The sequence below is a fragment of the Cervus elaphus genome, chromosome 25 (genome assembly GCF_910594005.1).
Source record: "Cervus elaphus chromosome 25, mCerEla1.1, whole genome shotgun sequence".
Taxonomy (NCBI): Eukaryota; Metazoa; Chordata; class Mammalia; order Artiodactyla; family Cervidae; genus Cervus; species Cervus elaphus.
The window spans coordinates 39,706,800-39,733,101 of record NC_057839.1 but is presented as its reverse complement, the minus strand read 5'-3'; the positions used below and the strand labels follow the sequence as shown (position 1 = coordinate 39,733,101).

Below are 26,302 nucleotides of genomic sequence, written 5' to 3'. Positions count from 1 at the left end.
AAGAGAAAGTATACGGAGCACTCAGAAAGAAGGAGGCTGGATACAGCTGAAGTGGTTATTGAGAGGGGAGTAGAATCAGAGTTGGCAATGGTTGGACTTTGGGGAGTGGGATCAAATGTACCTAATATTTAGAAAGAATAATCCCTTCTTTCATCTACACTAGCTTGTCTCTTGCTCTCAGAACCTGTATCATAAGTAGAGAAGCTATCTTGCCAAGTTTTTTCTAAATTATAATTTAAATTTTCTGAACTAGGCAGGATCCTACCTACCCTTGGAAATATTGTTGTATCAATACATTAGTAAATACATGAATTTATAAATGAACTTTTAAAGTCAAGCTTATTCTTAAAGTGTTGCTTGAAGGATATCTAAAATTCCTACTAGCTTGGTATGGTCAAATTCCAGAAGACCAAAGTGAGTTTCTCATGTTTACTGTGCATATTTTTTGTTATAATTGAATGACCAGTGTTTAAATGCACTTAAACAAAAGTCACAAAACATAATCAATACCAGCGTAAATTTGATTTGGAAGTAAGGTAAAAATTTTAAATATTTATTTATTTATATACTTATAAAGCATTTAAATTAGTAACAACCTTTACATGAACAAGTAGGAAAAAAACATATAACCAGAGGTTTTTATAATTCCTATCTGCTATTAATACTGCTATATCAAATAATGCACAATGAAAATTGAAGTCAAATCCTTTACCCGAAATCAAGTTCCAGGAAGATTAAAGGTTCAATATTTTAAAACCAAGCAAATTATCAAAAAAGGAAAAATGTATTAAAGATTTCTCAAACTTGGGAGGGAAATTAAAGTTTATAACTCTTGAAGAGATCATATAATAAAAAAGATGTGTAGACATCGTTTTATAAAGTAGAATACCTGTATATTTTAAATAATAATATATGGCAAGTAAATTAGGAAAGTAGTTATAGCAAATGTCATTTTAAGTATAGGCAGAGAGTAATTATCTGTACTACATAAAGAATATATACCAGATATACACACACATACATAAACTCTTGAACTGTCAAAAGTTAATAAATGCTTGATGAAAATACAATTAAGGGAATGGTCAAGATCACTAAGTATTAACTAAGTTCAAAAGAAAACAAATATACATACTCTTTTCTCCTCTCATTCAAAAATTTTGCTTCTTTTAAACAATTTTTTATAATGCTCCATTCCTAGAGGTATAGGAAATAAGCCATCTCAATTCACTAATGAATTAAACTGCTGAGCCAACCCATTGAGAAAGCAGATTGATAGCATGAATTGAGGTAGTCATATGCTTTATTTTCTTCCAGTTTTATTGAGATATAATTGACATACAGTACCATATAAGTTTAAGATATACAGTGTGGGAATTCCCTGGCTGCCCAATGGTTAGGACTCTGAGCTTTCACTGCTGAGAGACAGGATTCAGTCTCTGGTCAGGAAACAAAGATCTCACAAGCCACACAGCTTGGACCCATAACCCCCCACAAAGATGTACAAGACAATAATTTGACTTATTGTTGTTCAGTCACTCAGTCGTGTCTGACTCTTTGCAACCCCATGGACTGCAGCACACAAGGCTTCCCTGTCCTTCATAGTCTCGCAAAGTTTGCTCAAACTCATATCCATTGAGTCGGTGATGCCATCCAACTGTCTCATCCTCTGTCGTCCCCCTCTCCTCCTGCCTTCAGTCTTTCTTAGCATCAGGGTCTTTTCTAGTGAGTCAGCTCTTCACATCAGGTGGCCCAAGTATTAGAGCTTCAGCATCAGTACTTCCAGTGAATATTCAGGACTGATTTCCTTTAGGATTGACTGGTTTGACCTCCTTCCATCATGAAATAATTATCACAATAAGTTTGGTGAGCATCCATTATCTTACAGATACAAAAACTGAAGAAATAGAAAAATCTTTTTCCTGTGATAACTCAAGATTTATCCTTTTAACAGTTTTCGTATATAAGTACAGCAGTGTTAATTTATCATGTTGTCCATTACATCTCTAGTATTTCTTTGTCTCATGACTGGAAGTTTGTAGCTTTTGACCACCTTCCTCTAATTCTCCTTCCGCCCACACCCTGCCTCATGTAACCACAATTCTGATCTCATTTTCTATGGGTTTGTTTTTGAAGTGTGATTGACCTGCAACACTATGTTAGTTCCTGGTGTATAACACAGTGATTTAGTATTTCCCTACATTTAAAAATGATCCTCATGATAAGCCTAGTTACTATTTGTCATTCTACCAAGACATTATATAATTATTGACTATATTACCCCACACTGTACATTTCATACCCATGACTCATCTATTTTGTAACTGCAAGTTTATACATCTTAATCTCTCCCACCTATTCCCCTCCTCTTCCCACCTGGTAGCCAGATTCTTTAACGCACAGGTTCGCTTTCCCTGAACCACGCTAAGCAAAATATTGCTAGATAAAAACCAGCCTTCTTATATTCATAATGGAGTTTTCCATAAAGTAAAAAATTGAGAAACAACAAAGTGCAAACAGAAAAAGAATATTAGATCCATTTTGATACAATCATTAGATCTCTTATCTTGAGGCTTGAAAGTGTTGTTTAAAGTAACAGTATATGGAAAAGTATTGTCTTCATGATTTCAGTATATTTCACTCTGTTTGGGAATATTCTGGGAGGAAACTCACAGAAGCACTAACAGTGGTTGTCTTTCATACCGAAGAGGCAGGAGAATGAAATGTAGTCAGGAACGTGAGCTCTGAGTCCAAAATGCCTGGGTTTAACTCCCAGCTCTGCCACTTCCGTAACTGTTTAAACTCTGATATGGAAGAGCTATTGGAATTGGGCATGTTTTAAGTTCACTGTGATTAAATTTCTCTGTGAGTAAATTGGTGGTAAATTAGTACCTAGGTCCTGGGATTTTTTTGAGGATTAAATATACTAATACAAGCCCAAAGGAAGAAGGAAATGGCAACCCACTCTAGTATTCTTGCCTGGAAAACCCCATGGACAGAGGAACCTGGCAGGCTACAGTCTATGGGGTCTCAAAAGAGTTGAGTGACTAAATACAGGCAAAGCACTTAACAGCAATGTTTGGCAAATAATAAGACCTCAATAGCATTAGCTATTTGTTGTTTAAATGGCAAAGCAAATAAAGGCAGAGTTTTGCCTGGACTTTTCTACCTTAAACCTGTTACTGTTAAAGCAATAAATATTTTTCTGAAGGTCTTGAAAACTGGGTCAGCTGGATTTTCTAGTAAACATAGATTCAGCTCATAATTGGGCTATCATAGATTCAGCTCATGATTGGGATATCACAGTGTGTAATCAAATGGATACTTCATTGTTGCTGGAATCCAAGAATTGAAATTGGAAGTTGCAGTAACAACTGAAATGAACTTTGTGTCTCATTTCATAAGAAGTTAGGATGGCTCAGTTTCCTTAAAGGAAAGCTTGCTTCCTTTGGAAAAACTTGTGTTCACACAGTATTCACTTCCCCAACCTCTAGCCTCTAGACTACTCAGTACTTCTCTATAACTCACATGTTTTAGTAATAGCAGGGCAAGATTTTTGAAAATATTTATAATAATGGAATAAGCACATTTTAGGGGTCAAGGATTAGCAAACACCCTCTTCCAACAACACAAGAGAAGACTCTACAACATAGACATCACCAGATGGTCAACACCAAAATCAGGTTGATTATATTCTTTGCAGCCAATGATGGAGAAGCTCTATACAGTCAGCGAAAACAAGACCAGGAGCTGACTGTGGCTCAGATCATGAACTCCTTATTGCCAAATTCAGACTTAAATTGAAGAAAGTAGGGAAAACCACTAGACCATTCAGGTATGATCTAAATCAAATCCCTTACGATTATACAGTGGAAGTGAGAAATAGATTTAAGGGACTAGATCTGATAGACAGAGTGCCCGGTGAACTATGGACAGAGGTTCGTGACATTGTACAGGAGACAGGAGACATTGTACAGAAGACCATCCCCAAGAAAAAGAATGCAAAAAGGCAAAATGGCTGTCTGAGGAGGCCTTACAAATAGCTGTGAAGAGAAGCAAAAAGCAAAGGAGAAAAGGAAAGATATACCCATTTGAATTCAGAGTTCCAAAGGATAGCAAGGAGAGATAAGAAAGCCTTCCTTAGTGATCAGTGCAAAGAAATAGAGGAAAACTAGAAAGACTAGAGATCTCTTAAAGAAAATTAGAGATACCAAGAGAACATTTCATGCAAAGATGGGCTCAATAAAGGACAGAAATGGTATGGACCTAACAGAAGCAGAAGATATTAAGAAGAGGTGGCAAGAATACACAGAAGAACTGCACAAAAAAGATCTTCACAACCCAGATAATCACGATGGTGTGATCACTCACCTAGAGCCAGACATTCTGGAATGTGAAGTCAAGTGGGCCTTAGGAAGCATCACTATGAACAAAGCTAGTGGAGGTGATGGAATCCCAGCTGAGCTATTTCAGATCCTCAAAGATGATGCTGTGAAAGTGCTGCACTCAATATGCCAGCAAATTTGGAAAACTCATCAGTGGCCACAGGACTGGAAAAGGTCAGTTTTCATTCCAATCCCAAAGAAAGGCAATGCTAAAGAAAGTTCAAACCATTGCACAATTGCACTCATCTCACACACTAGTCAAGTAATGCTCAAAATTCTCCAAGCCAGGCTTCAGCAATACATGAACCATGAACTTCCAGGTGTTCAGCTGGTTTTAGAAAAGGCAGAGGAACCAGAGATCAAATTGCCAGCATCCATTGGATGATCGAAAAAGCAAGAGAGTTCCAGAAAAACATTTATTTCTGCTTTATTGACTGTGCCAAAGCCTTTGACTGTGTGGATCACAATAAACTGGAAAATTCTGAAAGAGATGAGAATCCCAGACCATCTGACCTGCCTCTTGAGAAATCTGTATGCAAGTCAGGAAGCAACAGTCAGAACTGGACATGGAGCAACAGATTGGTTCCAAATAGGAAAAGGAGTATGTTAAGGCTGTATATTGTCACCCTGCTTATTTAACTTATATGCAGAGCGCATCATGAGAAACGCTGGGCTGGAGGAAGCACAAGCTGGAATCAAGATTGCTGGGAGAAATATCAATAACCTCAGATATGCAGATGACACCACCCTCATGGCAGAAAGTGAAGAAGAACTAAAGAGCCTCTTGATGAAAGTGAAAAATGAGAGTGAAAAAGTTGGCTTAAAACTCAACAGTCACAAAACTAAGATCATGGCATCCGGTCCCATCACTTCATGGCAAATAGATGGCAAAACAGTGGAAACAGTGGCTGACTTTATTTTTTTGGACTCCAAAATCACTGCAGATGGTGACTGCAGCCATGAAATTAAAAGATGCTTGCTCCTTGGAAGAAAAGCTATGACTAACCTAGACAGCATGTTAAAAAGCAGAGACATTACTTTGCCAACAAAGGTCCGTCTAGTCAAGGCTATGGTTTTTCCAGTGGTCATGTATAAATGTGAGAGTTGGACTATAAAGAAAGCTGAGTACTGACTAATGCTTTTGAACTGTGGTGTTGGAGAAGACTCTTGAGAGTCCCTTGGACTGCAAGGAGATCCAATCAGTCCATCCTAGAGGAGATCAGTCCTAAGTGGTCATTGGAAGGATTGATGTTGAGGCTGAAACTCCAATCCTTTGGCCATCTGATGCAGAGAGCTGACTCATTTGAAAAGACCCTGATGCTGGGAAAGATTGAGGGCAGGAGGAGAAGGGGATGACAGAGGATGAGATGGTTGGATCGCATCACCGACTCAATGGAGATGAGTTTGAGTAAACTCCAGAAGTTGGTGATGGACAGGGAGGCCTGGCGTGATGTGGTCACAAAATCCAACACGACTGAGCGACTGAACTGAACTGAGGGGTCAAGGAAAGTTAATTAGGGAAAGGGGAGAGGGAGTAAATTTATTCATTACATTTGTTAATTTCTAAACATTTCCAAAGGTATCATGCATAATTTGATTTCCACATAAAGTTATTAAATATTTTAAAATTCTATTTATTTATTTTTTGCTTCACTGGGTCTTCATTGCTTGGCTTGACTTTCTCTAGTTGTGGCAAGCAGGGGTTGCTCTCTAGTTGCAATGTGCGTACTTCTCATTGCAGAGCACAGGCTCTTGGGTGTGCGGGCTTCAGTAGTTGCATCTCATGGACCTTAAAGCGTGGGCTCAGTAGGTGTGGTATACAGGCTTAGCTGCCCCTCAGCATGTGGAATCTTCCTGGACCAAGGATTGAACCCATGTCCCCTGCATTGGCAGACAGATTCTTAACCACCGGAGCACCACAGAGTACTTCATTTTGATATTTTTTAAAGTTCCAGGAGCAGAATCAAATTAAGGGAAAAATTGCTTTCTCTCTCCCCTACTATCCCCTAAGTTTTTCAGGGAAGATTTTTGGGAAAAGTCTCTGGTAATTTTGAAATCTTCTCTTGCCAGCAACTACAGGATAGTTGCCAAAGCAATATCAGGATCACGTAGACAGAAAGTGTGGTATGTAGATAGGGGGATGATGAAAATGGATTCACAGTGTGAGCAAGAGGAGTTTTTTTTTTTAATTGTAAAAAATAAAATTACACTACCCTGTATAAGTGGTTATGTCAGCAGTTCTAACATCTGTTGTTACTAAGGAACTTGACTATAATAAGCCTTTCCCCCCTATATTGCCTTATGTATGGGTACATGCTTTGTTTCCTAGATATGCCCCAGTCTTTATAACTTTGTCCTGGGCCGTGTCAAAATTGGTTGCAAGTAAGACAAAGAAATTTTTCATTGGCTAAGACCAGGAACATTTTTTTCTCTAACTTCTATTTGAAGCCCTGAATTCCACCAGACCCTTTGAGATTATGGTTGAAAAGACAGGCAACATCCCTTGCAGGAAAACAGCACAAATATTTGCTGCTTAAATAAATTGATTCTTGTTAGACAGGCATGATCACCAGCCAAATTCTTGCATATTTTTGTAGGCTTGTTACAGTTTCAATAAAAGACTCAACTTTTTTTCCTCGTTTTTCTTTTTCCTTCAGGTACAATCCTTGGATTTACCCTCCGACCATACAGAATGAGCTACCGGGAAGTCAAGTACTTCTCTTTTCCTGGGGAGCTACTGATGAGGATGCTACAGATGCTGGTGTTACCCCTCATCATCTCCAGTCTTGTCACAGGTACCCTATGCAGTTTTGTTTTGTTTTTTCATGTGTGCTTATTGCCAAAGATCGCTTAGAAAAACAAACGCTTTAGGTTTCTGCTGGATGCATGCTCTGTTCTAGAAAATAAAAGTCCCTTCAAAATGATGGAAAGGAGGCTTCAGTAATGCATGAATGATTATAACTCTCGTATTTTACCAATCACAAGAGGAAACGGATTTGAACCGCCACGTAATCTGGTCTGCCTCGCTACGAAAGAGGCACCGTGCTAGACACTACACCACCAGCCTTCTCTGCCCACAGTGATGTAGTTGACAACAGCGTACAACAGGTCTGTTTTCTCACCCTCTTATCCCACCCAGATAACATCTGGTTGGACAGCCTATTAGCTATTGATGCAAGAATGCTTGTTCTCAGAGCCACCACGACTTGAGCGGGAGCCTTCTTGGAAGCCTCATCAAGAGGTAATGCCCACGACACACTCACCAATTCTACTGCCACCAACACTGTATCTTTTCCTGGTGAACCCGCATGACTTCTCCATTGTCCCCCACCCCCGTTGCCTTTTACGCTGGTGGGAGAATGGGGAGGGGGTGGGAGATTTCCCCATCCAGACACTTTTGGCAGTTGACACTTGGATTGTCGAGGCGTGGAAGCTTGGCAGGCTAGGATTCTTATTCTCTATGAACGCGAAATAACGATTTACGCCCGCATGGGAAATGGTTTAAGAGTACATGTGATTGGTGAATACGAACAGAGCCAAAAGTTTCAGAAAAATGTTGCTGTACGTTCCTCCCTGCCCACTGTTCTCTTTCCCCGCAGCACATCTCTGACTTGGAGAAGGAATATCCGTAGACACTACCCCCAGCAGGATGGTTTCTGGGTTTGTAGCTCAAGCCCAGACCTCAGGTATTACTAGCCCTGTTTTCTTTTCCGTCCTTGGCTTACTGTCCACCCTTAGGCAGATCATTCTGTGAGCTGGCTCTCAGCATCTTTTCACCTCCCAGGAGTTCGTAAGGATGTTTATAATCTCCTTTCAAGATCTCTGTGTAAAAAGAACTTCATAGAACAACTCAAAAGTCTTGAAGCAAGATTCTGACTGCTTCATGCCCTGGAGGGCTGGCCATTACTTGGAACAGAAACTACGTCAGTTTCTTTTTTTTTTCCTCAATGCCTTGCAAATCTCTGCTGGCTTCTGCTTGCCCAGGTCTTCAAACAAGTGATTGCATGTACATAAAGCTCCCATTGGAGGACGAGTTGCCCATAAAACAGTCATTTAGACAGGATGATTTGGGACACTTGTTTTTGAAACTGGCCTGGCCCATTCCTGACCAGAGGTAATCACAGCCAGCCACGATTCTTACCAGAGAAGCTACATTCATACTGAGGTGAGGGCACGTCCTTATTATGCATTTGCTGCCATTTTTCTGAGAAGCAAGTTCTTGGAGCAAGCAGTCAGAGGACAGAACTCACATCTGCCATTTTGTTTAGTGGAACAGGGAGTCCCTTCCCACCACCCTATGGCTGGAGTCTGAATTGAGTACCTGCAGTTTTCCTGGATGCAAACTGGGGGTCCTGTGTTCCTTTATGCTCTCTCTTCAATGGTGAGGCCAGTGTTTAGAGGCTTCTGCTTTCTGGTAATTGTGCTTTTTAAAAAAAAAAAAACAAAAAACCACTGTGTTACCCTTTATAAAGAGGAAAGCCCTTGTTCAGTACAACTAGAGAAAATATTAGTTCCCTTTAGCAATCCTAGTTAACAGTTACTTTGGAGTAGAACTCCGGAGTGTTTTCTTATACTTAATACATCAACTTTGTTGCTGGAATAAGAGCTTTGGTTGAGTAATTTTTCAGGGAAAAAAAAAAAAAAACCAGCAACACTATGAGGCAGTCCCTCTGCTTGGTTTAAAAGAAACTGTGTGTCAACTTTGGAGAAATTATCAACATTTATGATATATGTGTTAAAGAGAAAGGAATTTTAAACTGTGAACAACAAGTATAAAATGAACCTTTAAAAGGTAACCTAATTGCAAGTTGGGAATGCCACCACTTGGGACCATTAAAAGAGTCTCAGTTCTTTTCTAGGATTGTTAAGGCAAGGGACATAATTAAGTTTGCTAAAGATCTTTTCAAGGTGTTAGTCTCAAAGGAATAATTTCTAAGCTACATGATAATTTAGACACTTATGATCAAATGGAGTGAATGATAGATTCAATAAGAATTTCTTTCATGATTTGAAGTGCAGTGATTCTAAACCAAAGCAGGATGTGATCCAGTGTAAATAAGGAGGTCCCCTTTGGGGACTTTTGCAAATTACACGTACACAAGAGGATCTCTGTGTGTGTTGGGAAGCATTACTGGAAAATGTATTGGGAGAGGACAAAGTAAGGGCCCAATATTTTAGAATGGAAAAGCAAGCTCAAATGACTCCAGTGGCCAAGCAGGTGAGGGATCTTTATATATGAAGTTGCGCTTTCAGGCTCCTTTTTGTTTTCCTACTTGATAAGAGTCGTAGATACAGGGAAATATTTCCCTTCAATGGGAGAGGTAGCAGGGATGAGTGTGACGATAAATGGAAAGTGACCCCCTGCAGAGCAGTGTAGACAAAGGGAGGAAAGGATGTGATTATGACCTGAAAACTGTCAACTCCATCCAATTGTTGCCATGTGTCAATAAGGGCCAAATCTTCCAATTTTTCAAAAGAATCCAGAAATCCAATACTTGATAAGAACCTAGATTTTTAAAAAAATTTTATTTATTTTTGGCTGTGCTGGGTCTTTATTGCTGGGCACAGACTTTCTTTAGTTGAAGTGAGCAGGCTTCTCGTTGCAATGGCTTCTCTTGTTGCAAAGCACAGGCTCTAGAGCATGGGCTGAGTAGCTGTGGACACAGGCTTAGTTGCTCCACAGCATGTGGGATCTTCTTGGACCAGGGATTGAACCCATGTCTCTTGCATGGACAGGCAGATTCTTAACCACTGGACCACCAGGGAAGTTCAGAACCTAGATTTTTTTAAACGTTGACATAGGTAACAGAACAAAATGGTACAAGCCAAGCAAAGCACATCTGCAGGCTCAGTCCAACACTTGGGCCACCAAATACTGGAACTCAGGTTTCGGTGTCAGTGCTATTAATTATAACAAATGCACTGATAGACTTGTGCACGCATCAGCCTATCGCCGGGTTTCATATGTTGCCTTATTCCACTTGGCAGTTCCATGTCAAAGCTTAACTTAACATGGAATCAGCTACTGAACACCACATTTATTGTCTGCTAAACAAGCAACTGTTGGAAAATCTCTCCATCTTCTGTGTTATAAACATGTTGTGTCCTGGCCATGCTGGCCTTTTCGGCACCCATCAGGAACACGAGAACTCAGCACTCTTTTAAATTCAAAAGTCCCAGGGCCTGTGCAGGCATAACTTGGAATGCATGAAACCCTTACTGCATTGCCTGCATTTGCCATTTTGTTTTAGAAGGTTCTGTGTGTTGTTTTTTGTTTAATTAATTAATTAATATATTTTAGGCTGTGCTGGGTCATCGTTGCTGTACCAGCTTTTCTCTAGTTGTGGAGAAAACTTGGGTGCAGAGTGCAGGTTTCTCATTGTTGATGGTTCTCTTGTGGAGAATGGGCTCTAGGGTGCATGAGCTTCAGTAGTTTTGGCAGGTGGGCTCAGCAGCTGCAGTCCCTGGGCCCTGGAGCACAGGCTCATTGGCTGTGTCTCGCTGGCTCTCGAGTGCGCGGGCTTCGGTGGTTGTGGTACACAGGCTCTAGAACACTGAGTCGGTAGTTATGGCGCACGGACTTAGTTGCTCCACATCATGTGGGATCTTCCCGGAGCAGGGATCTAACCTGCAACTCCTGCACTGGCAGGCAGATTCTTGACCAATGAGCCATCAGGGAAGCCTGGTCCTGTATGTTTTTAATTCCATTTAAACTCTGAGAAATTTAAGTTAGATTTTCACACTTGGAACATCTCTCTTGGTGAATTGTGGCACTAGAGACCCTGTAAGCCATGTTCTCCTTTTCTCAAAGTTGAAATTTCAATCCTTCCTAACATCCTTGGTATGTATTAGCATTCCAGAAGCTGCCAGAGAGAAGCCAGGAGAAAGCCTAACGGCTAGATTTGTACTCAAGTACCTATTTTTTTGAACAAAAGGAATACATCTGTGCCAACATACCACACAATAAAATGGGGAGCTGGCACCAATTTCTATTGATTTGGTCAAGATAGGCAACCAGACTAGATATTTCATGCCAGAAATATGAGTTGGTTTGACTGATTTAACCCTGATTAAATTCACTAGATAATAGTTAGACTCCATTTCAGGTTGCTCAGACATAGCTGCCACCTCACCTCCTCCTTACTTTGGAATCTTTTCAGAAAACTAGTCTTTCTTTTCTCATTCTGAGTGTGCATTCCTTCTCAATCTCTTACCCTGCAAGAAATCATCTGTGTCTCCAGTTTTCTGGAAGGGGAAAGCATCTCTCTTGACAAACAATCTTCCAAATCTGTAGACCCATGAATTCAGTGGAATATGGCACTTCAGAATAGGTGACGGCAACAAGCTCCACTCAGCAAAGGGCTCCCTTACCTGAGAAAACAGAAGTAGAGACAGTGAATGGTGAACCTCAAAATATGGCCCCTTAGTGTCAAAGAAAAGACAGCTACAATAAGAATGACCTAAAGTTTTATCTTTTCATTTAACACAAGAGAGCAAGCAATAAGCTAGACAATTCTTGGTTCTTGGACATATGAAGGTTTTGAGAAGGTCTTGCAAAAATGAAAGCCAAAACACTTAAGAAAAATTTACTATTTTAAATGATACATTGTCGTGGCTGAGGGGTATCTCTGAGGCCTTGATGAAATACTCCAGGTGCTTATGTACAAGAAAAGGGACAATAGGTTTCTTTCCTTTTTTCCCCTACACATACATTTCATTGAAGAAGGAAATATATCTATCTCTGGTGGAGAGGAGTGTCTTTGAGCCTCCTTTTCATTCTCTGTAAAATGAATTCATTCATGGTACCTGTGTCGTGGGTCTGTTCTGAGGATTTATACTTGGCACACAGTTCAGTTCAGTTCAGCCCAGTCATGTCCGACTCTTTGCGAACCCATGGACTGCAGCACGCCAGGCTTCCTTGTTCATCACTAACTCCCAGAGTCTACCCAAACTCATGTCCATTGAGCCAATGATGCCATCCAGCCATCTCATCCTCTGTCATCCCCTTCTCCTGCCCTCAATCTTTCCCAGCATCAGGGTCTCTTCAAATGAGTCAGCTCTTTGCATCAGGTGGCCCAAGGATTGAAGTTTCAGCTTCAACTTCAGTCCTTCCATTGAATATTCAGGACTGATTTCCTTCAGGATGGACTGGTTGGATTTCCTTGCAGTCCAAGGGATTCTCAAGAGTCTTCTACAACAACACAGTTCAAAAGCATTAATTCTTTGGTGTTCAGCTTTCTTTATAGTCCAACTCTCACATCCATACATGACTACTGGAAAAACCATAGTCTTGACTAGACAGACCTTTGTTGGCAAAGTAATGTCTCTCCTTTTTAATCTGCTGTCTAGGTTGTACGTGCTCAGTTACTGGTAGCTACTGGAGGTAAGGATAGCAGTAGTAAGAGCTGTCCTGGTCCACACGGTATGAAGTGAAAATTCTAGAACAAGAAGAGAGAACTTCAGCTCAGGGGCATGTAACTAAGCCTCCAGAGTCCTTAACATTTTATTTGTCTGTGGTCTTCACAGTGATCGTTTTCCTATTAAAGGTTGATTAAAGAAACCATGAAGTTAATCGAGTAGCAACTGGGAGCCAGGAAGAATTCCTTCCTCTCCACTGGAAGTGATTGGTTTCTGCCCTGCAGGGTGGGACGGGATGATCTTATCACTGCTGCATCATTCTAAGTATTATCGTTGGTTATGCAACTGCCCAGTCCTTACCGAGCAACGAGGCCCCAGTGTGCGACACCCTGGAATCCACAGGGCAGCAAAGTCCACTTGCTGCTTAAATGCCACAAGCGGAGCCTTCCTGGCTAATCAAAACTTGGACAAGTGGAGTCTGTCTCGACACAATGCTTGGCAGCCTAGAAACAAGCCACCCAGAAAGCAACTTCGGCCCAGTTCATTTGAAGCCAGCAGGTTGGCCCCGCTTCATTTTCTCTCTAGATCTGTTGACAAACATGGGGAGGGAGGCTGAATTACATCCACAGAAACAGAGAGATTGTAAGATATAATAGGAAGACGCACCTGAGGGCTGAAGAGATCACCTGGCTTTTTTTTTGCATCCTGTAGAAAGGAAATCTGGGAAACCAAATGCTCTTTATTTATTTTTAGTGGATTTGGGTTTTGTTAAAAGGTAGAAAAAATTATTTAAGTCTAGCTGTCCCAGAAAATATCTACCTTTCCATCACAAATAATTTCATTCCATAAGCACCTGAATGTTTTTGGGTTTTTTTTTAATGTACCAGCCACTTTTCTAGGACGTGAGGATGACGCAGAACTTACTTGGCAGTCCAGTGGTTAAGACTCTTGGCTTCCACTGCAAGGGGTACAGGTTCGATCCCTGGTCACAGAAGTAGGATCCTGAATGCTTTGAGGCACAGCCAAAAAAAAAATTTTTTTTTAATGAGGAAGACAAAACCCCTGACTTCAGGAGTTCAGAGCCTGGTGGGAGATAGACTTGCAGTGGCCACGTCGTGGACGGGAACAGTGACCCAGGGAGGAAGAGCCCCGTGAGGGACAAAGTAGGGACTGAGTAACCCCAGGCCAGCTGTACTCCCCAGTTTTCAGGCTCCCTAGTCAGGAAGCAACTCTACTAGCAGAGAAGAAGCTGTTTAGGTTGTTCTCCTTACACTTGGCGCACCATTAAATGCTGCAAGAGCCAGAGGTTGGGCCCTGGGCAGCTCCCAGCAAAAGTAACCCTGGGTTGTGTGGCCTCACAGAGGGAAGAGGCACCTTACAGGGTTTCAGCCACAGAAACTCCCTCTGGGAGCAGAGCCTCTGAGCTCTCAGTGGGGGACTCAGGAGATTAGGTCCCTCTGAGCTGGGAAGGCAGGGAGAGGTAGTGATGTGCATTCCATGCCCGGAGTGGGAGCCCCCTCCCCGGCACCCCAGAAGGCGGCCAGCAGCCACTGCCTGAAAGTTTTGTGCTTCCCTGTCCAAACTTAAGTTGAACTTGTCTCCTGTGAGGTCCATGGAGAAATAGAGGATGACAGTTCGGCCGGTGTCAGGAAAGCACTTGAGCACAGCCTAGAATTTTTCTGCCAGTTCTTCTCAGGTGCCCAGGCCTCCTAGGCCCTTCCCAACCTGGTTGCCTTCCACATCCCCTTGTGTTCCCAGAGCTGAACCCAGCATGACCAAGTAGGGGCAGTCACCAGGACCCAGACCTCTGCTCTTAGCAACTGGGGTTGGGTCAGCTGTCATCAGCTGCCAACAGACCCTGGCTCAGAGGGGTTCAGCCAATGGTCACCTAACCCCTCAGAAATAAAGTTTGTGGAGAAGTTTTTGTGGTAAAAATCAAACAGTTCTTGAAAGATCAGAAGCCCCAGGCTCAAGGCTTTCCTAGAAAGCTTAGGCTTCTATGACTTGGGAATTCTTATCTGTGAGATTTCAGCAGCTTTAAGGTAGGTAGCCTACAGTTTTGATCAGTTCCGGCTAGTAAGATATTTTTGAAAGTTTCTTTAATAAAATTAAAAAAAAAAAGATTTAAAACTTTTTTTAAAGTTAAATTATTGTCTAAGAAAAAAAGATCCCCAAGCTCCCATCCCCCTACCCCTCCCACCACCCCCACCCCCCACTTATGTTACCAATCTGGCAATTTCTTTCAAACCAGTCTGAAACTGCAGGTCTGTGGGCGGTGCTGAAAACATATGCTTTTATTCTGCTGATATGATAATGGTTTTCAGTAGAGCAAAGATGAATCCTGACTGGAGATTTGTGCTTAAGGACACACACAGACACCCAGTTTATTGACTTTGATTTGAATGGACTTCTGCTAGGAAAACTGCTTACCTTGAAAGTGACTGGGAAAACTGCCTTCCATTATAAAAGATTTCTGCATGTCCCATAAAGCCAAGTAAAAAGGTGCTGGAGTATCTGCCAGCAAAAAGAGACAGAGAGAAAGAGAGAAGGTTCTATAGCTGGATAAGGCTTTCTGTGACAATGTCATGAATTGTATGTCTTCAGGGGATCGTACCCCTTCTTCTCTTTGTTCAGTGTTTAGTGGGTATTTCATGATAAGCAGAAAGAAGGCTTTTGGGGGTGATGATATTTTCTGCTGCAGGATGGATCTGCTGGAATGATCCAACCAATTTTGAGCCTGTGTAGAATCTAGCTTCCCAAGTCTTATATTTGTGCAAATTTGTTTCTCTAGGCAAGATAAACTTCTTTTGAGCTTCTTCATGGAAGAGCTTTACAAAAATTCCAGATCCTCAGGCTGGAAGCCAGTTTACTACCCATGATTGCAGCCTGTTTTGCTAACCCAGCAACATCTACATTTTCAGTTAATACTGCTTTCAGATGTCCATTTCCTGGACTCCCATGTATGGGGAAATAGGTTTTGCATCTTTGTGTTTAATTTGTTAAACAATTACTTGAGTTTTCATCTGAGTTTTTCTCAGAGGGAAGAAACTTCCCCTAAATTACCAAGGGGGTTTCCTCTCACAGGGCACTGGATGAAGGGAGGCCACTGTCTGAGCTCTGTGATGCTGGGGGCAAGTAAACAAGTCAGAAGAAGCTCTTGGCTAGCCATTTAGAAAGAGTTTTAGAAGGAAGAGCAAGGTGGCAAGATGATTGTAGACTTCCTAGATTCAGCCTGTTGAAATGACATTTATATTACCAGGACTTGTCAGTGCGGTTGAAGGAAAATATAAATATATACATACCCAAAATCTTGTCTCATCTGCAGTACCCCTAGATCCCCTCCCCCACCTATACTCCGTCTCACCATTGGATTATTTTGAAGCAAATACCAGATTCTTCGTTATGTTTCTAAAACATAGAAAGAACACACAAGAACACACAAAGAACACACAAGACAGGAATGATATTTTAGGATAATTGTAACTTGTTTCATGTTTCTGTAATGTCCTACCCCGCCATTGCCGCACACACACACACCAAGAGCTGTCCGTCACTTTAAAAAAGTGTTGCCCACCAAGTTCTTTCCTTTTGTGGTACAAACTTCTCTACTATTCCTTTACAGTAATTACCAAAATCTGCTTCCGGAGAGCATGATACATCTCTAGTAGAAGATAATGCAATAAAATGTTGATGCTATGAAATTTGGGGACACGATTTTTCATTGTAGCACAATACACGTATGTGTGTGCACACATAACTTTGTGTGTTTTTTCCAAAGTTCTTCCAACTCTGAAAAGTACTGTCTTTTGGCAGTCTGACTGTTGCCTCTACTCTTTGTAATTTACAACTTTTCCAGAATTTCTTTCTGTACTTTATGGTATCTCACATAGATTATTTCTAGTTAAGCTATAATTTGAACACATTGTTCTCAAAGGAATTTGTGCTAAGAGCTGAAGTTTCAGTTATTTTAGAACTAACTTTCCTAAAGAAAATCGCAACATTTTCCTGAGTTGGTGCATGCCATAAAATCCTTCATATCGGTGTACCTTACCTATGCGCTAAGTATTTTGGAGTTTGGGAAAGAATGAATACATGTGTATGTATGAATGAATATGTGTATGGCTGAGCTGCTTTGCTGTGTATCTGAAACTATCACAACATTATTAATTGGCTATCCTCCAATATAAAATAAAAAGGTTTTTTCAAAAAAAAGATGGAAACATTAGTAGCTTCTATACTAGAATCTTGTTAACTTTTATACTAGAATCTTGCCTTCTTTTTTTATTTTAGAATAGAATTTGGTAGTCTTATCTTGGGACCTAGGCTTAATGACGTATCTGAAAGCATTCCTTTGGCATACTTAGGCGTAAAGCCAGACATTAATGTAGTAGGTCTTAAACATATTTAAGAATAACAAACTGGAAACTCATAACACTCTCATGGGTATATTCAAAATGTTTACATATTGAATGATGTAGGAACACATTTACTGTAAGAAAATATGACTCTTATACAGTATAAGAACAAAACTATAAGCATATTTCCACAAATAGTATAAGCTATTAAACAAAAGCATGATTGAAACAGTTGCAAAGTTTGTAATATTATTTAGGTATTCATAATTTTTAAGTCCTTTTTCTGCTAGCATTCACATAAGTAGAGGCAAGAAACACTGAAGAAAAATTTATAGTGAAAAATCAAAAGAATTCGATCTACTGACTTTATTCATTTTTTTCCCCTCTGAATTGGGCATGTGGCATCATCATTTGATCTTAGCAGAAAACAGATGTTTTATGGGAAAGTGACTGACGTCACTATATAATTTCCCATTAAATAAACATCTGAACACTAACTTAACAACTAGCAAGTGAGGTCAAGTGCCTGAAAAGTACTGTATACACCACAGAAGCACATTTTCCATCTGTGAAAGATGGATGTGTAGCAGTGTGTATCAGACTTTCAATTGCTAGAGACATCCTTGTTGCCAAAATTTGCCCTCTACCACTCCCTTCCCTTGTTCTTTAGAATGATAGAAGCCTATTTTACAATAGAAAGGGAGAGGTTTTTATTTATATGACGTTCCTAAGATTATTTCTTGGTATTGTTAGACTTAGGTTTATCTTATTTCAAAGTGGTATTTATTTTTTTAACAGTTTTGCTGAAATATAACTCACACACATACAATTTACCCCTATTGTGTATAATTCAATGGGTTTTAGTGTATTTAAGAAGTTGTGCATCCAGCATCACATTAAAATTTTAGAACATTATTATTCCCCCTGACAAAAACCCACACTCTCTACCCATCATCCCCAAATCACCCCATTCCTCCAGCCCTAAGCAAACACCAAACTGTTTCCTTTCTCTATGCACCTATCTATCCTGGATATTCCATATAAATGGAATACATGGTCCTTTGTTACTATTTCTTTCAGAGTTCATCCTTGTTGCTGTGCATGTTAGGGTTTCGTTCCCTTTTATAGCCAAGTGATATTTCGTTGTCTGGACATCCCATACTTTATTTATCCATTCATTACTTGGTAGACTTTGGGGATTTTGTATGTTACAGGCAGGGCGCTCTTATGAATAATGCCGCTGTAAACTTTCATGGGCCTATGTTTTCATTTCTCTTGGGTATATACCTCAGAGGGGAGCTCCTGGGACATATGATAATTCTCCTTAAAACTTTTGAAGAACTGCCAGACTGTTTTGTATTATTTGTACTATTTTACATCTCCACCAGCCGCATGGTGGGGTTCCAGTTTGTCTACCTTCTTGCCAACACTTACCATGTCTTTTTTGGTTTGTTGAGTTTTTTGTTGTTGTTGTTGAACTTTTACCTATAAAAGATGTATGTTTTAGCTAAAACTTTTGAAGTCATAAGATATGTAGTCTCTGTATTATAACTGAATTTTACATTTCAAAAAAGATACAATTCAAGTATTACATCTTTGATTGTACTAAAATAATTGTTGAAATCCTTTAAAATGTGTGTGGACTCATCAATTATGACTTTTTGTATTAATTTCTTTATAGTGAATACAACTTAATACACTTAATACACAATACACTTAATACACAAATCAACTTAACTAAAAAAATAAGACAGGTGACACAATGGACTATACGTAACACCACTGAACTGTACATTTAAAAATAGTTAAGATGGTAAATTTTATGTTATATGATCTTTAACACAAACATTTTTTAAAATCAGGTAGATGTAATTTTTTTCCTGTTTTTTATTTTTAATTGGAGGATAATTGTTTTACAATATCGTGTTGGTTTCTGCCATACATAAACATGAATCAGCCATAGGTGTATGTTATCTCCCCTCCCTCTTGAACCTCCCTCTCACCTTCCACCCCCAAAATATGATTTTTTAAGTTAATTGTTTGAAGCATAGTTGTTTTATAATGTTATGTTAGTTTCTATTGTATAGCAAAAATGAATCAGTCATACAAGATGTGATATTTTAATGTCAGTTCTTTTGAAAGAGACAGTCTAAATATTTGTTTTCTTATTAATCTAATCTACCACAGCTAGAGTTTTTACACACAGCTTTCAAAGGACATCATACACTGCTTTAGTCAGATAGCTTTCTCCCTGCACTTGGATTTACATTTGGAAATAGCAGTATAGATGCTTGGGTTATCCAGAATGTTAAAATCTCTCCAAACTGAGACATTCTTTAATGGCCCCTGTGGTTTCCCTGAGGTGGTTGGGGGTGAGGGTGGGGGTTGGGGAAGAGACAGACTAAAGCCAGAGGTCCTCTGGATTCCTCCAAGGAATGTAGATGCTAAGACTGAAGTGCTGATACAAATCTCACTGGTATGAAGTGATTTTTATGAGCTGCTTCAGTGGTCTGGTACATCTTAACTTACAGAATGCCCCCCATTGCTGAAAGTTCTGTTCAGATCTTTTACAATACTATTGAATTATGTATTCATTCTAATTCTTTGCATGATGAGCTGTAATTCCAAGTCAGTTATTTTCAGCTCAGAAGGAAAGTGTTTGCTTCCTTAGGTGTTCGCACTTGGGGAATTTAAGAAGAACCCCCATAGTTCCATCCTTTTAGGGAGCTTTCCCTTTAAAGCATGCATAAGACCTCCAATCCAAATTTTGAGCTATGTCTTTGCAGAATGGCTTCTGTTGCCTTTCGACCATCAGTAAGCCAAAGTGAAGCCTGCCAACTGACGGTTCTCAATAATTTGGGGGTTGTTTCATTCAGCTTCCATCTCATTTATTGAATTGCCAGGAGTGAGCTTTACCTCTGCTTGATGAGCTAGTTATGGTACTGGTTACTGCTCATTTTTATGCCTGAATAGAATTATAGCCCAAGCTATTTCTTGCATTGATGGTGATACACTCTTACAGATGTATAAATAATGTACAGGATAATTATAAATTATTCCTTTGCGTTTTATTAAAGAAAACCTCAAAGACTGGTGTAAGCGAAATATAAGCCACTGACCACCCGTTAAAGAAACAAAGCTATATTGTTAAGGGAAAACTAAAGTCTGTTGGGTCTTTTGAAGTTGATGTCTCAGAGGGCAACATTGGTGCTGCTGCCAGAGACAGGATGGATTATTGGTCTGACCAAGGGAAGTCTGGAATTTTAAAGAACACTGATAGAGTATTACATGGACTATCCTTGATAACAAGGGCTGGCTTTTGTTTTACTAACAGTTGGTTTCCTCTGTTTATTTTGCTGTTTCAGATTATCCTTTCTGTGTTGAAATCCACACAAGGGCCATGAGATTAAAACCCTCAAAAAAATAAACAAAATATCCCAAGCTCTTTGGAAATCTAAATGTTAGACATTGTTCAGTCATGTCTGCCCCCTCCGTGGTTAGACAAACCGCACTCTGGTATGTGTCGGTTTCATTCTGCAGCCTTGCGATTTGCTTTCGGTGACTTTGGGCCAGTGTCCTCTCCAAATGCAAGCTCCATGAAGGCAGACAGTGCGTCTCCCTTCTGATTAAGCTTTGCAGTCAAGATCCCCCACAGGTGCCACACTGGCCCAGCATTGTGCATCTGTGTGTACACATTAACAGTGACAATTTAACCTCCTGCTGGGAAATGTGTTTGAATATTAGAAAGGAAAACAATTTGTGGTCTCATATTTGTGGTCTCTTAAAGGAGAATATTCCAAGTGGTTCTTAAGTCTTTGAAAACTTTTTATTTCAGTATGTCTATTTCAAGCATCCTCACAAATAATGCCCAAAGAGGTATTTTGGGGGGTAAAAAAAGACTTCTTGACACTTTACAGGTACAAAAGTTCTTGCCTTGTTGGAGTACAAATTTTGCTATGTGAAGGAAACAAAGGCATGGGCAGGAATTTAAATTTTAATTTTATATTACATCCATCCATGTTTATTGGGCTACTGGGATGTAACGGTCAGAGGTAGAATTGTTCCCTTGGGATATTTTTTGTTGAAATCATTTCTGTCCACAACCCTGGGGTCACTAGCCAAAATATATCTACTCTAGTAAAATATAGATTCCTTATGACACCTTATCATTATAAACTACACATTTGTGAGCATTGCAATGGAATTAGACTCTGCTTACTTACTTCATACACACAGGTGATGCAGAGAAAGTTTCATGATTCAGCATAACTAAGTTTTAGGTTTTTGTTTGTTTTCTTTAATTACCCCCATTGGAAATATGTGGTTCTTCTATTGTAGCACCAAGTAAGAATCTAATTTGACCATTTTCCTCTTAAAATACTTTGTGAGTCCTGTGAGTACTCAACTAACACTCACTGTTAACCAACTTTTATTCTCAGTCACATGCCAGTCATAATGCAATTTATTAAAAGGACTTGAATGAAATAATTTAATTATTTTCAATATACAAAAGGCAAAATTAGCTGCCATGAATTTCTGGAGCAAAGCATACTCAATCCTTCCAATTAAGTATTCATTTTTGACATTCAATCAAGATACGCTTAAATTCAAATATATCTTTTGTTAAGTGGAATATTTCCTTTGGCATTCAAAATGATTCCAAAGTGTGCTCAGGAAAAAGAGAGAAATCAAATGTATTAAAGGAATTTAATCAATTTTACTTGGGCACATTATTTCTGCCAATCTACTCATTGGTTTACTTACACCAAAGATAAGATAGAATCTGTGATTCTTTCATGGAAAGAGATTTTTGTCAACACTAGAAAAAGTCAGATTTTGGTCAAATTTTTACTGAAAGGCTATTCCTTAAATATCCAACCCACAATCATCCATTTTATTTTATTTTTACAACTGAAAACAGTTTTTGAGAAAAGGTAACAGCAGTTCCAACAATTATTATATTTTTAAAAGAGCTCAGTTTCTTTTATGGCAATTTATCACAGTAACTTCCTGGGTTTTTTGTTCCTTATTTTTAATTTATCCCAACCTTCATGTGGAGGAGGCTAAAATGGGCTTTGGGTACTGAGAGTTTATAAGAAGCATTCTCTATGTTTCTATGTGATCACTTAGAATTTTCTTTTAATTAATACATTAATCAGCCTTAAATTTACCATTTGGCTTTTTTTTGAGGACCAAGCTCATAAACATGCAAAAAACTGTATTTCATTCTGCTAAATACCATTCTGTTATTAAACTTTAAAAAATGATTACACTGTCTCATTGCAATGTCTCAAGGTTTATATGTTTGATTATTTTATCTATAGTCAGGACTGTGCCACTCTAAGCAAAACTCAGTTTTCAAAATTTTAATTTGGGGACTTTTCAAGGAAATTTGAGATTTGTGTCAAGAAACCTTTTTTTTTTTTTTTATAACTGATGACTAAATATAAATTGGAACACTTTCTTAAATCAGATCTACTGTTTTTGCCCCGTAGTTCATCAGATCTTTGGACAACTTCCAAAGGCATTCTGTACCACACTTCATACTGTCTCCTCTGTGCCGTTTGAAAGTTTGGCTCTTACAACCTTCGATTGCCCTTGGGAGGTATTTATGGCTTTGATGGGCTATGTTCACAATCACAGGGTTCTTGTAGATAAACCTCTTGGCTTTCTTGTGACACCGAGCTCCTCCCAACTTCCCACGTGCACAGTCAAAGTCCACTTTCAAACAGAGCCCCACCAGAAGAGGGGCTTGGAAAGGACTTTTAGGCATGAGCAGACCCCCTGTGTGACTGATCTTTAGACATAGTGTATCTCTCTGGTTTTCTTTCTTTTCAGAGATATTGTGAAAAGACTGAATAGAGAGAAGTGCAGGACTTGATCTCTCTGGACTCTAACTGCATTAATGACCTGTGGTCCAAGAGTTATTAAGATTTCAGTAGAAGAAAAAATTTGAAAACAAAAACCTTTTTAGAAAATGCTACACTTTTTTTTTTGCTACATATAATGAACAGTCTTAATTGTACAGTACAGTTATTATATTCCTTATTATGTTGAATTATGAAAGTTGAATAATTCACAGTCCGTCCTAGCTGAATACATTTATCTGATTGGCTCATGGCTAAAAGATTCTCTGAGGTTTTCATTTTCTCTATTGTGAAAAATGGACAGTTGGTTTAAATTCCTGTGCTTCCCAAAGAAAAAACATAGTCCTAACTTCTGTTGGTTGACAAAATCGAGATAGAAAAGTATCATAAAGAGCAAGGCTCTGGTCTTTCTGCAGCTTATTTATTTGTCTGTTAAGATGAAAGGCATTCCTATCTCTTGCAGGAACTTCATTCCAACAAATTGGTTCTAGAACAATTCTTGACTGTGTTGAATGATCAAGGTAGACTTCACTTTGAAAAAATACCCAAAAAGAAAGTCCAGATCAATGGTTCTCGAAATTTTTCCAGTCCCAACTTCCTTGATAGAGAAAAATCACTCTCCTTGGTAATTAATAGTAGCTAATATAATCTCTTAGTTTTTTGTTTTTTCGGTATGGGGAGAACAGAAAGAGCCTTACATACTTATATTGTTTAAAAAGACTCTAAAAGATATATGCTCTGATTTTCCCCACTCCCCAACTGTTGAGGGTGATATACCTTCACTATTGAGAATAAGTGTTTGTTTTCCAAAAATAAGAAATTATAAATGATTCACCATGGATTGCTACAGTGCATTTAAAATTTGACTCAAGCTTTTGGGAACATTGATTTCGCTTTCAGTTCACTTTCAGGATTAAATTGCTTGGCAGATGTGAAAGCAGAGTTTGGGAATGTCAGTCACCGTACTGTTTTTATTTGCAGTATCCATCTGTTAGTGAAGAGGCAGGTCGGGAAAGTAGATTCACTATTGGAGAAACTCTTCCACTGTTTCTACCCTAACCTCTAGCTCTGGAATGACAATGAAAATCATCTTTCCTGGATACAGGCTAGGGACTTTCTATAGTCTGAGGGAAAGTCTGGCTTCTGTTGGAGTCATGTATGCCTAAAAAGAGGAAAATTAGTTTCCCTAAACATAACCATTCCCTAAACAAACAAAATTTGAAATGTTGGGCTGGATGAAGCACAAGCTGGAATCAAGATTGAAGGAAGAAATATCAATAACCTCAGATATGCAGATGACACCACCCTTATGACAGAAAGCAAAGAGGAAGTAAAGAGCCTTGTTATGAAAGTGAAAGAGGAGAGTGAAAAGCTGGCTTAAAACTCAACATTCAAAAAACTAAGATCATAGCATCTGGTCCCATTATTTCATGGCAAATAGATGGGGAAACAGGGAGAGATTTTATTTTCTTGCGCTCCAAATCACTGCAGATGGTAACTGCAGTCATGAAATTAAGACACTTGCTCCTTGGAAGAAAAGCTATGACCAACCCAGACAGCATATTAAAAAGAAGAGACATTACTTTGCCGACAAAGGTCCATCTAGTCAAAGCTAGGAGAAGGAAATGGCAACCCACTCCAGTATCCTTGCCTAGAGAACCCTGTGGACAGAGGAGCCTGGTGGGCTGCTGTCCATGGGGTTGCACAGAGTCGGACACAACTGCAGTGACTTAGCATGCATGCATGCATGCATTGGAGAAGGAAATGGCAACCCACTCCAGTATTCTTGCCTGGAGAATCCCAGGGATGGAGAAGCCTGGTGGGGTCTATGGGGTCTATGGGGTCACAAAGAGTCAGACACGACTGAAGCAACTTAGCAGCAGCAGCAGCAGTCAAAGCTATGGTTTTTCCAGTGGTCATGTATGGATGTGAGAGTTGGACCATAAAGAAAGCTGAGCACCAAAGAATTGATGCTTTTGAACTGTGGTGTTGGAGAAGTCTCTTGAGAGTCCCTTGGACTGCAAGGAGATCCAACCAGTCCATCCTAAAGGAAATCAGTCATGAATTTTCATTGGAAGGACTGATGCTGAAACTGAAACTCTAGTACTTTGGCCAGCTGATGCGAATAACTACCTCACTGGAAAAGACCCTGATTCTGGGAAGGACTGAAAGCAGGAGGAGAAAGGATGGCAGAGGATGAGATGGTTGGATGGCATCACTGACTTGATGGACATGAGTTTGAGCAAGCTCCGGGAGTTGGTGATGGACAGGGAAGCCTTGTGTGCTGCAGTCCATGGGGTCACAAAGAGTTGGACACGATTGAGGGACTGAACTGAACTGAAACATAACTATAATGCTCATTATTATTTGTTTAAAAACTAACAATAATCTCTTAATATCATCCAATCAGTTTCCAAAAAAAAATCCCTATTTCTTTTCTCCCTCCCTTTTTACAGTGTGTTAGTTTGAATCAAGCCAGATTGTTTTGCATATTTTTTAAACCTTGTAATTTACAGGTTCTTTCTCTTTCTTTTTCTCTCTCTTTCCCACTTTTTTCTTTCACAGTTTGTTTGTTGAAGAGACCAGATTGTTTGTCATATAAAATCAGTTTTCCATATTCTGGATTTCGCTGATTACATCTCCCTGGTGTTGTTTAACATCTTCCTCTGTCCATCAGACCATAGTTTTTTGGTCAAGAGAGTCACAGATAAATACAATCAAAAGTCTGTATTGGAAAGAAACCTTGAAGAGCCTTAGTAACTACAGCTTTCAGGAACTGGTAAAACTCAGTTGGCCAAAGGCTCTTGAGTTAGGCCACCTTTGACATGTGATTGCTGCTACTTTTCTTTTTTCATGTTTATTTATCTGGCCAGGCCGGGTCATAGTTGTGTTACACAGTATCTTCGGTCTTCATTATGGCATGTAGGTGTTTTAGTTGTGGTATGTGGGATCTAGCTCCCTAACTACAGATGGAACCTAGGCCCGCTGGTTTGGGAGTACAGAGTCTTATTCTTAGACCATTAGGGAAGTCCTGATTGCTACTTCTACAGACTCACAAAAATTCTTCTTTAATTTCCAGATGGAAGATAGTTATTGGATGTGTTCCCAGGTGTGTGCAAACTAGAATTATTTGCAAAATAAACTTACAGACACAGTAAAAACTTAATAATTCTGAGCCTGGTTCACTGCCTGAGAAGGACCCGCTGGTCCCTTTTAACTTACTAAGATTTTACAGAGCTGGTTCATTATTATGAAGGTGGTGAGTGCAGGTAGAATAAATGTATTCCTGCTGAAAGAATGTCAACATGAAGGAGAAATCAGCTATTTTGGATATAGAAAG

At 39.5% G+C, this 26,302-nt stretch overlaps 1 protein-coding gene across 2 annotated transcripts in view; it reads left to right on the top strand.

Annotated features, from left to right (window-relative positions):
• Positions 1 to 26,302, top strand: part of SLC1A3 (solute carrier family 1 member 3) — a 79,220-nt gene that overhangs the window by 17,113 nt on the left and 35,805 nt on the right. Inside the window, exon 3 of one of the 2 annotated variants that reach the window (XM_043887200.1) lies at positions 7,040 to 7,177. In XM_043887200.1, the coding sequence (XP_043743135.1) occupies positions 7,040 to 7,177 (138 nt within the window). Of the gene's footprint in view, positions 1 to 7,039; positions 7,178 to 7,530; positions 7,624 to 26,302 lie in introns of those variants that run through there. The other variant, XM_043887201.1, reaches the window with a different exon arrangement.